The sequence below is a fragment of the Oncorhynchus masou genome, chromosome 6 (genome assembly GCF_036934945.1).
Source record: "Oncorhynchus masou masou isolate Uvic2021 chromosome 6, UVic_Omas_1.1, whole genome shotgun sequence".
Lineage (NCBI taxonomy): Eukaryota > Metazoa > Chordata > Actinopteri > Salmoniformes > Salmonidae > Oncorhynchus > Oncorhynchus masou.
In genome coordinates, this window is record NC_088217.1 from 45,733,660 (window position 1) to 45,751,640 (window position 17,981).

The window sequence follows — 17,981 nt, forward strand, 5'->3', positions numbered from 1 at the left end:
ATCGAGAGAAAAAAAAATCAACTGCGTGCTCTCGAATCAGAAGCGGAGGCACCACACGCTGCACATCACCATTGGAAACAGTATCCAGAAATCAAGGTAACATTTGATATCAGTTTTCTGCACAATTTTAGTCATTAGTATTTGAGACAGAATATATATTTTATGCATCAATAACACAAAACATTGTGTAATCTGAATGCGGCATGACGCTTCTGCTTCCTAAATAAATAACTTTTAAAGACTTGTAATGTAGATTTGTTTTGGTTTGCGGATATCTTATGCTTGGTGTAAGGTTGACTCGTCATTGTTTCGGTGGCTTCAGGGAAGTTTTAAAGTGCTCTATTTCCATGCCGTATTTACCGTAAGAAAACGTGTGGCCAGGCGTAGAGGCCCGATCCTCTTATGAATGACAGTCTGAATGGCCTGTAAAATGTCTCAAGCCCGCCCATATCAGACCGCTTAACCAATTAGCTTTATTCAAGTCACTGACAAACTACAGTGAAATATATTCAAGACTCCTTATAGAATATCGGAAGATAAACTGTTAGAAACGAATTCATAAAAGGCAGCTTTTGAATTGTATAAAATCATATACATCTTATTTAAGCCTTACTTTGGAGTGAATGCTAACGTGCAAGCAGCGCTGCCAAATAATGGAGAGAGAAAAACATGGCAATTTAAAGGATTAGGCGATATTTCAACATTTTATCGGCAACTAGCCTTCTATGGTTATGTTACATAGGTAATGTAAAGCCATGGACTATAGTAGGCCTATAGTTGAAGCCAAGGTCTAAGTTGAAAATTATTTTCACCCTTATCGGGTCTGTGATAAACAACTGACGTGTATTTCGCGTCATTGAGGTCGCTTCCGTGCGTTTAGAGCCACACTCCACCAGAAATAATTATGCCGTATTCGTTCATAAATGCTTCGTCAGAGTATGTGTTTATGGAACCTACATAACGTTGATTCATGTTATCCATGTATGTTACATAAGCAACTGGCCTACATAACTAGCTTAATCTAACTTCAGAGACCATTTGCATTGCTATTGTCTCCCATTGTTTCAATATGTGGAATGTTCGCCTGACCAGAAAACACGTGGGTTGCCAAGTAGTGTGAAGATATCCGGCTACTATTGTTGCATTTAAATGGAATATGATCAAAGTCTCTACACAAAGGTGAGTTTTTCCTCCCGAAATTAGGCGAATGTATTGCAAAGATATGTTTAGAATCGTGTTTCCCGGGATTTTAGTGATTGTGTTTGACAATGCTAGAGGATACAAAGTATTCAGGGCGCGAGACACAGTGTAACGCTCTGCAATGGACCAGACAATGGACCATTTTGAGTAGCACAGATTTTGTTTGAGCATATTTAGTCATCAAAAGCAACAATTTTGTCAATTTGACCGAATTGGAATTCAGTCATGAGTCATCACACTGTGATCACTCCAGTTAGACCAAAGGATACATAATAGACAGTGTCGGAATCTCTCATCGTGCTGCCCAAGTCTTTGAAAGCTGTCTGGCTCTTGACCTCGTTATTAGGTACTGGCTGCACAAAATTCTCGAGACCGGGATTAGACAGTATTGCTATAAAATAGATGGAGCAAGGGTTACATACAGATGCTTCAAAGAGGAAGGTCTGCGTGCTGTTATGAGATCTGAGGATTGCATTAAGCATATAACGTTATGTGTGTGTTTCTTTGCTAAGTGTTTTCGTTGGATAAACATTGGAGCCAGATAGCAAATATGTCTTCCCCGTCATTTAGGCTATCATAAACGAATTTCAAGCCATTTTAAGGGTGTCAAGGGGGTTATGCCATCTTTGGATGAGCACCAGATTTAAGGGCCTTTCACATCGCTCATTATGTAGTACGACTTTGCTTAAATTCTTATTAAACGTCTATGTATGACTAGTTTATGGATGCCCTATAATGGCTTAAGTTGGTATTTCTTCGTTTTTATTTATTTAGATGATACACACTACAATGTTTACACCTATCTTTGGATGCAACAAACTAAGATTTTAGATTAAGCTTAGAACTACATGGTGTCAACACACCTTTTAGACTAGGGGCTAAATTCCACTGTGCCTGCCAACATTGTTGCTCAGTCGTTGGTCTTTTGTAAACATTGTGGAATCCCTTCATGTGTCTACTGCTACAATACTAACTTCAGTAATTATTGTTTTTATTCCCCATGTGTCTACATACTTACAGTAGTTATTGTTGGGTACACACAGTATTGTGTTCCTGTATTTATGGAATAATTCCCCTTTCTCTCAGCCATATAGACAAGCCTCATCCCCTGTTCTCTCACCTCTCTTCCTGGCAGTCCTCTCAGCAAAATGACTAAGACCCTTAGCACCATTGTTTGCTTTCACTTTCCACCACTATGATTCATTATGTAACAAGTAAATGCTGATCAAAAGAAATTGAGAACTAACTAAATTCTCCACTGATTATGGAGTTGGACCTCTTTTGTATTTAAGCCAGTTCACTCTAATCCAGTCTCTAGACCAGAACGAACTCACGTTGGACCCCCGTCATGGCAGTTTTAAGAACTAGAAGTGTATGTGTGTCTGGTCTTTAACCGAGTAGAACTGTGTGTCTGTCAGCAGGAGGTGGATGTGGGCATGATGAGCAAGACACCCCCTAACAGAAGAGGGATAATCTTTGAGGTGGGAGCTACGCTAGAGGCCAGAGACACCCTCAAAAACTGGTGAGTCATGCTTTTGTCCCTCCATCACTCTCTCTCATTCTCAGTACAGTATGTCTTTATCTGCCTGCACTCTCTTTGTTGCTTTCCTCAGCTATTTTTCAGTCTTTCTTTGTCTTTCTCTCTGTCTTTCTGTTATCCAGTTCAGTTGCTTTGCTCCCATCTCAGTCACCCCTCATATATCCCCTGCTCCTAGGTATCTGGCCAATATAGAGAAGATTGACTATAGTGATGAGAAGATCCTGATCCACTACCGTCAGTGGAGCCACCGCTATGATGAGTGGTTTGACTGGACCAGCCCCTACCTGAGACCTGTAGAGAGGATCCAGCTGAGACGACAGGGACTGCTGGACGACGATCCTATCCCTGTAAGATAGGGACTAGATCCCTACTGATTGCTCTGCTTAGCTTTACCTGATCTTTTGTTTGCTCCGCCTACTTCTATTGGATGTCATTTGCTCAGGCTGATACTGGATCCATGTGTGACACCTCCTTTCATCTGTCTCTTCAGGGATTTCATGTGAATGACAAGGTCCTCGCCAGTTGGTCCGATTGCCGCTTCTACCCTGCCAAGGTCTTAGCAGTCAATAAAGATGGTGAGTGGTTTGGAAGTACACTCGTATGCATATTGAAGGGATTTGTGTGTTCTGTTCTGCAGAATAGAGGACCGCAATGGAAATAAGTCTCTTGACCTTTTTGTGTTTGTATCCTTGACAATTTTGTTATGTACAGTTGAAGTCGGAAGTTTACATACACTTAGGTTGGAGTCATTAAAACTTGTTTTTCAACAACTCCACAAATGTCTTGTTAACCTCTCTGAGATTTGTGGGACGCTAGCGTCCCACCTCGACAACAGCCAGTGAAATTGCAGGGCGCCAAATTCAAACAACAGAAATCTCATAATTAAAATTCCTCAAACATACAAGTATTATACACCATTTTAAAGATAAACTTCTTGTTAATCCAACCACATTGTCTGATTTCAAAAAGGCTTTACGGCGAAAGCACACCATACGATTATGTTAGGACAGCGCCTAGCCACAAACAACCATACAAACATTTTCCAACCAAGGAGAGGGCTCACAAAAGTCAGAAATAGCAATTAAATTAATCACAAACCTTTTTTTTTAATTCTCCCCAATCCAATTGTTTTTAGTAGCTACTATCTTGTCTCATCGCTACAACTCCCGTACGGGCTCGGGAGGGACAAAGGTTGAAAGTCATGCGTGCCACGATACACAACCCAACCAAGCCGCACTGCTTCTTAACACAGCACGCATCCAACCCGAAAGCCAGCCGCACCAATGTATCGGAGGAAACACTGTGCACCTGGCAACCTTGGTTAGCGTGCACTGCGCCACTGGTGCTGGTGCGCGATGAGACAAGGATATCCCTACCGGCCAAGCCCTCCCTAACCCGGACGACGCTAGGCCAATTGTGTGTCGCCCCACGGACCTCCCGGTAGCGGCCGGTAGCGGCCGGTTACGACAGAGCCTGGGTGCGAACCCAGGGTCTCTGGTGGCACAGCCCTTAGCCACTGCGCCACCCGGGAGGCCCCCTAATCACAAACCTTTGATGATCTTAATCTGGTGGCACTCCCAGGATTCCATGTTACACAATAATGTTAGTTTTGTTCAATAAAGTCCCTCTTTATGTCCAAAGACCTCAGTTTAAATTGGAGCGTTATGTTCAGTAATGCATTGTCTCAAATAACATCCGGTGAAATTGCAGAGAGACAAAAATACTCATCATAAACTTTGATGAAAGATACAAGTGTTATACATATGATTAAAGATAAACTTCTTGTTAATCCAGCCACTGTGTCAGATTTCAAAAAGGCTTTACGGCGTAAGCAAACCATACTATTATCTGAGGATAGTACCCCATCAAACAAACACAGACAATCATTTTTCATCCCGCCAGGTGCGACACAATACTAAGAAATAACAATATAATTCATGCCTTCCCTTTGAATATCTTCTTTTGTTGGCACTCCAATATGTCCCATAAACATCACAAATGGTCCTTTTGTTCGATTAATTCCGTCGTTATATCTCAAATGTCCATTTACTTGGCGCGTTTGATCCAGAAAAACACAGTTTTCAACTCCCGCAACATGACTACAAAATATCTAATAAGTTACCTGTATTCTTTGTCCAAACATTTCAAACAACTTTCCTAATGCAACTATGTATTTTTGTAATGTAAATAATCTATACAATTTAAGACGGGATAAACTGCGTTCAATAGCGGATAAAAACAGTGGCGCGAGCTTTCAGGTCATGCGCCTCTAACAAACAGTACACGTCACTCGACCCTCGTTCTGAACAGGGCTACTTCTTCATTTCTCAAAGGAAAAACATCAACTAATTTCTAAAGACTGTTGACATCCAGTGGAAGCGATAGGAACTGCAAGCAAGTGCCTTTAGAAATCTAGATTCCCTATGAAATCTCATAGAAAAGAGAGTGACCCCAAAAACAAATTCCTGGTTGGTTTGTCCTCGGGGTTTCGCCTGCCAAATAAGTTCTGTTATACTCACAGAAATCATTCAAACACTTTTAGAAACTTCAGTGTTTTCTATCCAAATCTCCCAATAATATGCATATCCCAGCTTCTGTGCCTGAGTAGCAGGCAGTTTACTTTGGGCACGCTTTTCATCCAGATGTGAAAATACCACCCACTAGCCTAGAGAGGTTATAACAAACTATAGTTTTGGCAAGTCGGTCTAATTTTGTGCATGACACAAGTCATTATTCCAACAATTGTTTACAGACAGATTATTTAACTTGTAATTCACTGTATCATGATTCCAGTTGGTCAGAAGTCAATATAAAGTAAGTTGACTGTGCCTTTAAACAGCCTGGACAATACCAGAAAATGATGTCATGGCTTTAGAAGATACCAATAGGCTAATTGACATAATTTGAGTCAATTGAAGGTGTACCTGTGGATGTATTGCAGGGCCTACCTTCAAACTCAGTGCCTCTTTGCTTGACATCATTGGAAAATCAAAATAAATCAGCCAAGACCTCAGAAAAAATATTGTAGACCTCCAAGTCTGGTTCATTCTTGGGAGCAATTTTTAAACGCCTGAAGGTACCACGTTCATCTGTACAAACAATAGTATGCAAGTATAAACACCATGGGACCACACAGCCGTCATACTGCTCAGGAAGGAGATCCATTCTGTCTCCTAGAGATGAACGTACTTTGGTGCAAAAAGTGCAAATCAATCCCAGAACAACAGAAAAAGACCTTGTGAAGATGCTGGAGGAAACGGATACGAAGGTATCTATATCCACAGTAAAACGAGTCCTATATTGACAACATGAAAGGCTGCTCAGCAAGGAAGAAGCCACTGCTCCAAAACTACCATAAAAAAGCCAGACTATGGTTTGAACTGCACATGGGGACAAAGATCGTACTTTTTGGAGAAATGTCCTCTGGTCTGATGAAACAAAAATAGAACTGTTTGGCCATAATGACCATCGTTTGGAAGAAAAAGGGGGAGGCTTGCAAGCCGAAGAACACCATCCCAACCATGAAGCACAGAGGTGGCAGCATAATGTTGTGGGGGTGCTTTGCAGCAAGAGGGACTGGTGCACTTCACAAAATAGATGGCGTCATGAGGAAGGAATATTATGTGGATATATTGAAGCAACATCCGAAGACATCAGTCAGGAAGTTAAAGCTTGGTCGCAAATGGGTTTTCCAAATGGATAATGACCCAAAGCATACTTCCAAAGTTGTGGCAAAATGGCTTAAGGACAACAAAGTCAAGGTACTGAAGTGGCCATCACAAAGCCCTGACCTCAATCCTATAGAAAATGTGTGTGTAGAACTGAAAAGGTTTGTGCGAGCAAGGAGGCCTACCAACCTGACTCAGTTACACCAGCTCTGTCAGGAGAAATGGGCCAAAATTCATCCAAGTTATTGTGGGAAGCTTGTGGAAGGCTACCCAAAATGTTTGGCCTAAGTTTAAATTGTTTAAGGCAATGCTACCAAATACTAATTGAGTGTATGTAAACTTCTGACCCACTGGGAATGTGATGAAATAAATAAATAATTATCTCTATTATTATTCTGACATTTCACATTCTTAAAATAAAGCGGTGATACTAACTGACCCAAGACAGGGAATTTTTACTTGGATTAAATGTCAGGAATTGTGAAATTGAGTTTAAATGTATTTAGCTAAGGTCCCTCAGTTGAGCAGTGAATTTCAAACACTGATTCAACCGCATTTTAAATTTGTTAAATAATATGAAATCAAGCATCAACCTGATCCATCTGATCTCCATTTGCCCTCAGCGTCTTACATCGTGAAGTTTTATGATGGAGTCGTCCAGACAGTGAAGGGGATCCACGTGAAGCCTTTTGTCAGAGAGGTGAGCTCTTTGTTTCCTTCTCTCACCAGGGACTGTCAATTGTTTCTACTTGCTAAAATGGCACATACAGTGCCTTCAGAAAGTATTCACGCCCCTTGACTTTTTCCACATTTTGTTGACACAGCCTGAGTTTAAAATGGATTACACTGAAATGTTGTGTCAATGGCCTACACACAATACCCCATAATGTCAAAGTGGAATTACGTTTTTAGAAATGTTTTCAAATTAATAAATGAAATGTCTTGAGTCAATAAGTATTCAACCCCTTTGTTATGGCAAGCCTAAATAAGCTCAAGAGTATAAAAATGTGCTTAACAAATCACATAATAAGTTGCATGGACTCACTGTGTGCAATAATAGTGTTGAACAGGAATTTTTATTGACTACCTAATCTCTGTACCGCACACATCAAATTATCTGTAAGGTCCCTCGGTTGAGCAGTGAATTTCAAACACAGATTCATCCACAATGATTAGGGAGGTGTCTGGTCGCCAAGACGGGCACCTATTGGTAGATGGGTAAATGAAAAAAAATTATAATAATATGAAAGAAAAATAAATAAATAATAATAATACACAGGCACTACAAAGGCACTACAAAGATACAGGCGTCCTTCCTAACTCAGTTGTCAGAGATGAAGGAAACCGCTCAGGGATTTCCCCATAAGGCCAATGGTGAATTTAAAACTGTTACAGAGTAGAATGGCTGTGATAGGAGAACTGAGGATGGATCAACCACATTGTAGTTACTCCACAATACTAACCTAATTAACAGACTGAAAAGAATGAAGCCTCTGTAGAATACAAATATTCCAAAACATGCATCTGGTTTGCAATAAGGCACTAAAGTAGAACTGCAAAAATGTGACAAAGAAGTGAACTTTATGTCCTGAATACAAAGCGTTATGTCCAACACATCACTGAGTACCACTCTTCATATTTTCAAGCCTGGTGGTGGTTGCATCGTGTTATGGGTATGCTTGTCAGCTGCAAGGACTACAGAGTTTTTTTAGGATAAAAAGAAAAAGAATAGAGCTAAGCATGGGCAAAATCCTAGAGGAAAACCTGGTTCAGTCTGCTTTCCAACAGACACTGGGAGACAAATTCTCCTTTCAGCAGAACAATAGCCTAAAACACAAGGCCAAATATACACTGGAGTTGTTTACCAAGATGACATTGAATGTTCCTGGGTGGCTTAGATACAGTTTTGACTTAAATCAGCTTGAAAATCTATGGCAAGACTTGAAAATGGCTGTCTAGTAATGATCAACACCAAATTTGACAGAGGTTGAAGCATTTTTAAAAGAACAATGTGCAAATATTGTACAATCCAGGTGTGCAAAGCTCTTAGACGTACCCCAAAAGACTCGCAGCTGTAATCGCTGCCAAAGGTGATTTCTAACGTGTATGGACTCGGGTGTAAATGAGAGATTTCTGTATTTCATATTCAATAAATATGCACAAATGTATAACAACATGCTTTCACTTTGTCATTATTGTGTGTAGATGAAAACCCAATTTAATTCAGGCTGTAACGCAACAAAATGTGGAATAAGTCAAGGGTTATGAATACTTTCTGAAGGCACTGTCTCTGTTCATATTGTGTTGGCTTGCCATGCAAAGAGTCACATTTCTGTGGGTCATACTTTGCCTTATTTTCCTCTCTTTTCATCACCCCTCTCTTCCTGGAACTAGAGAGGAGGAGGGAAGACTCGGTCTGCTGAGAGGAATGGAGTCAGGAAGCACCAGAATGGCAGAGAACGGAGGCCTCAGGAAAACATCCCCAAGAATAAAAGGGCCAGACGCAGTACCTCTGACCTGGAGGGAGACAGTGAGACCGATGATAATAAAGAGGTTGATGAATGGGACAAGGGGGAGGGACAGGAGAAGACCAAGAGGAAGGACGGTGAGGTGGATGTCACCAAAGAGAGTCCACCCGCGATTAAGCAGGAGGAGCATACAGAGCAGCATGCAGGACAGAACGACCTCCGGGATCACATGACAGCCACTGTGGGCCCGAACGGAGTGAAGGTGGAAGAAGACCGAGGACAGAAGGTGGAAGAAGACCGAGGACAGAAGGTGGAAGAAGACCGAGGACAGAAGGTGGAAGAAGACCGAGGACAGAAGGTGGAAGAAGACCGAGAACAGAAGGTGGAAGAAGACCGAGGACAGCAGGTGGAAGAAGACCGAGGACAGAGTGAGGAGAGGTCTACTCATAATTTAAATGGAGGGATAAAAAAAGAGGTGGAAATGGAAACTGAGTACACAGTCCTGAGCTCACCAAATGAACCTAAGCCATCCACTGAGTCACCCAATCAGATGTCAACACTGACAGGGCCAGTGTCTATCCCATTACCATCAGCTTTGTCCACCAATGACGGAGTGGAGCAGAAGACAGCGAGCCAACCTGAGAGCTCAAAATCTGCACCACTGGACCTCCCAGTGAAACGTAAGACGACACCCTTCAGAAAATCACTATCCAAAGGGACTTATTTCCAAATAATGGAAGCTGTCACTGCAGTTATATTTCAAGGTTCTGTCCACATTTCAAGTCGACAAAATAGTATAGAAGGTTTGAATATATTTATGAGAATTCTGAGAGAGTGAAGTGTTTTTAATTTGTCAGTTTTATATGGTCTCTTTGTCTTTTGTTCCAGCAATAAGGAAGCAGGGTTTTCACAACCCCAACAGATTCAGCAGAGAGCCATGTGAGTTCTCCCCCTGGTCTCTGTTAGATCAGTTTACATGGTTCTTTCCACTCCTAGCTGTTTGTCCATCCTCTCTTACACGTCTCCATTGTGTTTTCAGTGTACAGAGTGATCAAAAACCAGCCTCCCCCAGTCCTGTCCATCAACTTGGACCACAACCCGTTTAAATGCAGCGCTGTGGGTTGCACCAAGTCGTTCCGCAAGGCCAAGCTGCTTCACTACCACATGAAGTACTACCACGGAGAGGACCAGCAGCTAGAGGATGACCTCAGCCCCACCAGGAGCGTCCAGACCCAGGCCTCAGAGAAGCACCCCTTCCCTACCACTCTGGAGAGTCCTAAGAGGAGACGCACCATCTCTGCCTCAATGCGTGAGTGTAAAAAAATGGCTGTAGATAGATTTACCCAAAGGTTTAGTCATAATAATGTTTGTTCTATGCCTGGCAGACTCCACTGTGCACAGTCCTATCAGAACTCCCCCGTCTCCACGTAGTGAGGCAAAGACAATGAGCAGACGCAGGTCAGTGCCACCTACTGTCAGCACAGAACCAACACAGAGCCAGCAGCAGAGGGCGCTGCTGAGGGAGAAGAGCAAAGAGAACCAGCTGGACAGGAATGGCCAGAGACCGGTGGCGACAGAGACGTTTATGAGCAGTGGCATGGACTTAGGTGTGTATAAAATGGAGACGTGGAAAGATCTAAAGAGAGTGCTTAAATAGGTCATTAGATGGAAGCAAATGTGTAGGCATCTTAGCTGATTTCTGATCAGAGATTCATTTTCACTTTCTCTAAATGTGACAACAGGAATTTTGTGAAATTTGGCATGCTCTAGTGTTTGTAATGCGTTCAGGATCTAAAGCACTCTCAACTCTTGGTTCGCTCTGTGTCACTCCAGGATTGGTGAAAGAACGAGACCGGCTGAAGGATAAGAAACAAACGGACTTCCTTCGCGTTAAACTGAAGAAAAAGAAGAAGAAAAAGAAGGCCAAGTCTGGTAAGAAGGGGACTAGTAGAATAGTAGTCACCCTACTATTCTGAATGGGGCCCGTGTCCTGTTGCTCAGCTGCATGTGCAACGCTTCATTCAGGCCGTGGGAAGGCCCCTGAGCACAGAGCCATCCTGCATTCCTCTTGGTCTTGTAGGTTTAGGTCTGTGTGGGATTATCACTAAAACTACCTGTCCTCACTACTGGCCTATACCGCTTCATCAGTCAAATAGCCACTGCTCATTTCATTTGCATCAGCAGTCTTGTGCTTTTACCTCCCTTATCACTGACCTTTAATGATATGCACATCTTCGGCTCATGTTTGGTTCATATAATAACACATTAGGCTAGGAAGGTCTTTATTATGGATTTAATAACCATCTCACTCATCTGTGAAAAGTCTAATGCTGACCACAAGCCACTGTGACACCACTTCTCTAACCAAGTTTGAAACACTATTGGTCTGTTGACCTAGTTTAAATTCACTCTGAGTGTGGATAGCACTTGTTATAACACGTTTTAGGAGGATAGTTTATTTAGTATGCACAATTAGACTATATTTACACTGTTTTGGCCAGTTCACCTCTCAGAAATACTCAAGTAGAGGTATTTTATGGACACAAGTTGACCATTTATGGTTTCTTTGTTATAAGGAAATATTCCCCTACCAATAATAGTATCTTTAGCTGTAGACATCAGAGGTCTGTTTTATAGTGTTTGTTTGTCCCCCCCCGCAATAGAGTATCTCTTGTTTGTCCTCATCAGCAAGTCCAAAGTTGACCTTTTGTTCTGCGTCTGCTTCCCCCTCCCTCCCCTTTATTAACAGAGTACACAGGTAGTGAGGAGAATATTGACATCTCAATATTCGATCTTCAGTCCAAATTGAATTTGCCACTCAAATTCCCCCTGTCACACAATCACAAGCCTGAGTTATACCACTGCAGGCCCGGATACAACCAGTCAGAGCAGATACACGTGGATGGTGGGTATCAGTGTGTGTGTGTTATGTGTGTGTGTCGCTCTCTCCCTTCTGCCATTATTCTTTGCCTGGTGTCAATCCAAGTCATTTGTCCTTGGCTTCGACCTGTATCTTTTCAATTCTGTATCAAACCGATGTTGCTCATTATTTTCCACACTTTCTGGCGTGAAAAGCAAACTAACTGTTGTCACAGTTGAGGACTGATTCTATGGTTTATTGATAGAATCAAGGGCCTTTTTTTGCTGCTATGGCTTGCTTTATACTCATTATTGTGCAACATACGGTTTGTTATACGTCCAACCCACAGAGCTATGCATAAGGGATATACAGGTAACTGCCAAAATAAAGGAAACAACAACAAAATGTCTTACTAGAACGTTGGGCAACCATGCGATTCCAGAACAGCTTATATGTGCCGTAGCATAGAGACACACACACAGCCCCTATGCTCCTTTGAGACCCCTCTTAAAGTCACTGGGATCTCTTCTAGCCATAGTAGCCAAAATAATGGGCAACTGGGTATTTTTATACATGACCCAGAGCATGATTGGATGTTAATTGCTTAATTAACTCAGGAACCACACATGTGTAGAAGCACCTGCTTTCAATATACTTTGTATCCCTCATTTACTCAAGTGTTTCCTTTATTTTGGCACTTAAGTGTACATTAAAATACTGTGGATGAAATTAACTATAGTTTCCTCCTATATTTTCTACCATTATTGCTGGTGTTACAATATTCTCTTGATCAAACATGTCATTTGGATGTAAATTCTGTTATCTTCTGGGGACTCATATTGAGAAATATACTGTTTGGTATGAAACTAGCTCATGGAAGAAATATAGATGTCTATGTAGTATTGCAATGTTTCTAAAAGAGACTAGGGTCATCTTGACCAGGATTGTTTGTATTCGTTAACCTTTTCCATCCCTTGATTTCCCCTCCTAGATGAGGATAGCATCAGTGATTGGTCAACTGACAGCTGTGGGTGGAGTGATGATGAGCAGGGGGCGGAGCTGGACATCACTACTCCACCCCTGGATCTGGGCTCTGTTGCCTTGGAGACGGGCGCTCAGGAGATTGTACGTTGTGTCTGTGAGGTGGAAGAGGAAAACGATTTCATGATACAGGTGAGCTACCTTGGGGTTTTACCTGGCTCTAGCCCAAACCTCCCTCCAATACACATCAGTGAGACTGCGAGACTAGTGGATTCCTACCAACTCTATATATTTAAATCAATCACATTTGTCAAATGGCACCTATTCTCTCTGAGACAGATTCTGCGATTCTGTAAACCCAAGAATTTATCGCGACGGGATGGAATGCGTAGGATAACACGCAACAGTAGTTCAGGTGTTATGATAGTGACGGTTTGTCGATACTGATGGTTTGTCGGGACTTTTACCGTTGTGACTAGATGGAGTTAGGCCTACAGTTGGGTTAGGCCTCAGGCCTACCAGATGGCCTACTAGATGGATTTGGGACTACACTTATTGACAATTGGAGCATTTTAACTAAGCCTAACCCTTTTCCTAACCTTAATCTCATTCACATAACCTGCTACGTTAATTCTCCCCACTTGCCATGATGGTTCTAACCTGCTATGTAAACAAACCATCAGCCTTGACAAACCATTAGAATCACCACATCAGTGTTTGGGTTTTTCTTCCCCGATTATTTGGACATATCAGGGTTGGGGAAAGGCAGTCCTTAAACGTTAGTTCTGGAGTAAACCGAGATTAAATAGTACCTAACTGAAGGCCAAGCCCATCTTAGGCCAACCATTAGCAGCAGAGAGAAACCTTGATTTGCATGATTGAGTAGTTGATAGTAACTCTGCTCCCTGGCCTTGTCTCTCGTCTCCCTCAGTGTGAGGAGTGTCTGTGCTGGCAGCATGGCACCTGCATGGGCCTCCTGGAGGAGAACATCCCTGACAAATATGCTTGCTACGTCTGCCGAGACCCAGCAGGTGAGAGCCAGGAACACACAACTGGGATTGCTAGTAAATCCATCGCAGGTTTCTCCACAGGCATTTAAAAGAGACTCACACTAAACTAAATAAGCCAATACAATTAACTGTAATTTTTCTGGATGTGTCTTATGATACCATGTGACCCTTCATGATCTTTGTTCCAGGTCAGAGGCAGAGCCTGCGGTACTGGTATGACCGTGATTGGCTGAGCAGGGGTCACATGTACGGTCTGTCCTTTCTGGATGAAAACTACTCCCACCAGAATGCAAAGAAGATTGCAGCAACACACCAGCTACTAGGAGACGTCCACCATGTGGTGGAGGTGCTCAATGGCCTGCAGCTCAAGATGAGCATCCTACAGTAAGTAGAGGAATAGAATGGGAAAACTATCCATCTATACACTAATATGAATGAATATCTTATACCCTTATGAAATGAGTAGAGTCTGTATGGAGTCTGAATGACTGTGTGTGGCCCAGTAGTACCCAAGCCCACCCGGACTTGCGGCTGTGGTGCCAGCCCTGGAAGCAGGCAGAGAGGCCCTGGAGGAGAGACGGGACGGGCACTGACGCAGCACCGTCTCCAGCGCCAACAGACGAGGGCTCAGAGAGGGACCACAAGAGTCTTGCGCGTGGGGGAGCAGAAGCTCTGATGTCAGCTGCCATGGAGAAGCTCAGTCGAGCCTCCTCTTCCGCCTTCTCGCCATACCAGTCGTTCCAGGACTCGTACATTATGAGTGAGCACTGCTACCAGAAGCCGCGGGCGTACTACCCTGCGGTGGAGCAGAGGCTGGTTGTGGAGACCACACGGAGGGGCTCTGAGCTGGAGGACAGCCTGAGGAGTACTGAGGACCTCCTGGAGAGAGAGCAGCGCTATGGAGGCATGCTAGAGACAGCCAGGCCCAAAGCCCACACACACCTGAACACTCACACCAAGGTTAGTGCTATTTCAGCCCACACACACCCCTGAACACTCACACCAAGGTTAGTGCTGCTTCAGCCCACACACACCCCTGAACACTCACCCCGAGGTCTGTTCTATTTCAGCCAGTGATGTAGTGGTAAAACAATAGGTGGGTATACAACTGTGATCGCTGGTCCTTGTTAAAAACTAAAGCTTCCTATACTCTCTATCCATACATCCTGCATGCACAATACTATAGAGTGGTAGTCAACCTTATGACTGAAGCATCTTCTTTCCCCTGTGTCCAGGGTTCAGATGTTGGTCGCTGGGGCCAGGCCGAGGTGAAGATGGAGGGAGGGGACGGAGACGGCAGTAGCCAGCAGCACCAGTGGCAGATCAACTTGCTGGATCACATAGATGCCGTACAGGAAGAGGTCACTCACAGGATGGACTTCATTGAGAGGGAGCTGGATGGTGAGGCATGCCCTTTGTTTTCTATCAGCAAGTAAAGCGTTTTGTGATGCCACTGATTGTATATGTACAATGGGGAAAAAATAGATTTTAAAGCAAAACAACAAGACATTGCCCTCTTACCTGTCACAAAGGTGTAGCCACAATCAATACATCTACTGTATATTATAGGTTCCTCTCAGTTATGCATCTGACATGAGTGATTGACAGTATTGTCTGTTCCGTCTTTCCTCCTCAGTGTTGGAGAGTTGGCTGGACTACACAGGGGAGCTGGAGCCCCCAGAGCCTCTGGCCCGCCTGCCTCAGCTTAAACACAGCATGAAGCTGCTGCTAACAGAGCTGGCTAAGGTGCAGCAGATTGCCCTGTGCTGCTCCACATGAGGGTGCCAGTGAGCTGTGTGACATCCATATTCACAGACCAACACAGCACTCCCAAGAGACAATGCAGTGGAGAGCAGCCACTCACAGGTCTATCTATGGCATATGGGGGTTGGACTGAGGAGAAATGACCAGATAATTAAAATGCAAATGCACTTTCAGTATACTGCAGACCATTTCATGGCATGGGGTAAAATGCTTGAGGATGACAGTTGGTGTTCCTCTGTAAGGCCTCTAGTCTGTACAGGGAAAAGCCCACATAATGGAAATGTGCTGTATCGTGGTCATTGCAGTAGGTAATGGATGGAGTCAATACAAGAGAGAACAAGTTTATGATCGGATGGGTTTTGTTGGTGCAAACCTGCATCATATTAATGCCTTGGTCTGAGGTTTTGTTTGAAGCTTGCTGTCATGCACTCCACAAATTGATGAGCTGTACTATGTATTCAAAGACCTCACCTGAACTTCTGATAGACACACTGTCAATATTCATAATGACAGCTTTTGGAAACACTGTCCTTGAAGCCATATTTTGCAACTCTTTTTCCTGTCTCAATATTGTAAAGTACTTAGTCAATGATAATCTCGCATAATTATTAAGCTTATGTTTGCTGATCATGTGGATTGTTTTACAGAGCACAACCTTAATAAGGTTATAAATAGGGTGTGACAATACAAACTATATTCTTATAATGGCACTGTATAGATAAGATTCATCTTTCAGATTTTACGTAGTGAATTTATACTTGGTCTGTATTATAGACACTGGAGGGACAGTACACAGTTTGACGAGTGACGTTTCTGGATTTTTGTTTTCATATTGTTTAAATGTGGTTTCTTTCCAAAGCTAATGTCACTTGTATTTTGTTGGATTCTGTGCATCTTCTCTTCTATTCTTTCTCGTCTCGCGAGTTCCTGCCCTACTACTTTGCAGATGCATGCCAGATCTTAGAATGCCTGCAATAGGTGTAACAATTTAGCTAACCACCTCGTGTGATATAGCAATCTGGTGCCCGACTGCAGTCTGACGTGGCACACAGCCACTGGTAGATGCAATGCAGCGCCTGCCCTGCACATCTAGTCGTGCAGGAACTCGACCTTTAACTTTTCTTCACTGTAGCCTTTGGCTTACTGCAAATGTTTGTGGAGATGTCTGCTACAACCTCAGCATTTTGTGTTCTGTTCTCAGTGGAAGACTTGTAACAGATCCACGATTTTCCTTTTCTTGTATTGTTTTATCTGTACTGTTTATTTGCAATATTTTGTATTTCTTGTGTAAATACATCTGAATGTTTCTTGGGATGACTTTGTATTGATGGTTATTTTTAAACAGCCCTCCAAAGAGCCATACTGTACTAGTGGGTGAACCAGGTGAAGAATCAAACAAGATGCTGAAAAAATGCAACAGATATGCTGGTACATAAATACACTATCTCTCATTGATATATTCGGAAAGTATACAGACCCCTTGACTTTTTCCATATTTTGTTACATTATAGCCTTATTCTAAAATTGATTTAAAAAAAAAAAGTTAATGACAAAGGGAAAAAGGGTTCTTTTTTTTAATGTATTAAATATAAAAATAAAAAAACATACCTGCCTCCTGTTTCCATTCATCATCCTTGAGATGTTTCTACAACTTGGAGTCCATCTGTGGTATATTCAATTGATTGTATATCATTTGGAAAGGCACACGCCTGTCTATATAAGGTTCCACAGTTGACAGTGCATGTCAGAGCAAAAAACCAAGCCATAGAGCTTTGAGACAGGATTGTGTCGAGGCACAGATATGGGGAAGGGTATCAAAACATTTCTGCAGCATTGAAGGTCCCCAAGAACACAGTGGCCTCCAACATTCTTAAATGGGAGAAGTTTGGAACTACCAAGACTTCCTAGCTGGCAGCTAAACTGAGCAATCGGTGGATTAGGGCCTTGGTCACGGAGGTGACCAAGAACCGGATGGTCACTGGCAGAGCTCCGGAGTTCCTCTGGAAATTGGAGAATCTTCCAGGAGGACAACTACCTCTGCAGCAGTCCACCAATCAGGTGTTTATGGTAAAGTGCCCAGACAGAAGCCACTCCTCAGTAAAAGGTACATGGCAGCCTGCTTGGAGTTTGCCAAAAGGCACCTAAAGGACTCAGACCATTAGAAATAAGATTCATTGGTCTGATGAAACCAAGATTTAACACTTTGGCCTGAATTCCAAGCGTCACGTCTGGAGGAAACCTGGCACAATCCCTACGATGAAGCATGGTGGTGGCAGCATCATGCTGTGGGTATGTTTTTCAGCGGTAAGGTCTGGGAGACTAGTCAGGATCGAGAGAAAGATTAACAGAGCAAAGTACAGAGATACCCTTGGTGAAAACCTGCTCCAGAGTTCTCAGGACCTCAGACTGGGGCAAAGGTTCACCTTCCAACAGGACAAGGACCCTAAGCAGTCTCTGAATGTCCTTGAGTGGCCCAGCCAGAGCACGGAC

At 42.9% G+C, this 17,981-nt stretch overlaps 1 protein-coding gene across 8 annotated transcripts; it reads left to right on the forward strand.

The window, feature by feature from the left end:
* Positions 1 to 10: 10 nt before the first annotated feature.
* Positions 11 to 17,096, forward strand: LOC135542126 (PHD finger protein 20-like). Of its 8 annotated transcripts, none has more exons than XM_064968805.1 (18): positions 11 to 96; positions 1,093 to 1,179; positions 2,619 to 2,722; positions 2,916 to 3,087; positions 3,231 to 3,315; positions 7,032 to 7,108; positions 8,803 to 9,556; positions 9,765 to 9,815; positions 9,916 to 10,185; positions 10,262 to 10,483; positions 10,710 to 10,808; positions 11,626 to 11,781; positions 12,728 to 12,909; positions 13,649 to 13,748; positions 13,916 to 14,111; positions 14,231 to 14,687; positions 14,963 to 15,128; positions 15,364 to 17,096. In XM_064968805.1, the coding sequence occupies exons 2-18, from the start codon at positions 1,150 to 1,152 to the stop codon at positions 15,504 to 15,506; spliced, it is 3,264 nt and encodes a 1,087-aa protein (XP_064824877.1). In that variant the 5' UTR covers positions 11 to 96; positions 1,093 to 1,149; the 3' UTR covers positions 15,507 to 17,096. The 8 variants fall into 8 exon arrangements, with proteins under 8 accessions (XP_064824877.1, XP_064824879.1, XP_064824880.1 ...); XM_064968807.1 differs by having other exon boundaries at positions 14,234 to 14,687; XM_064968808.1 differs by having other exon boundaries at positions 2,622 to 2,722.
* Positions 17,097 to 17,981: the final 885 nt, after the last annotated feature.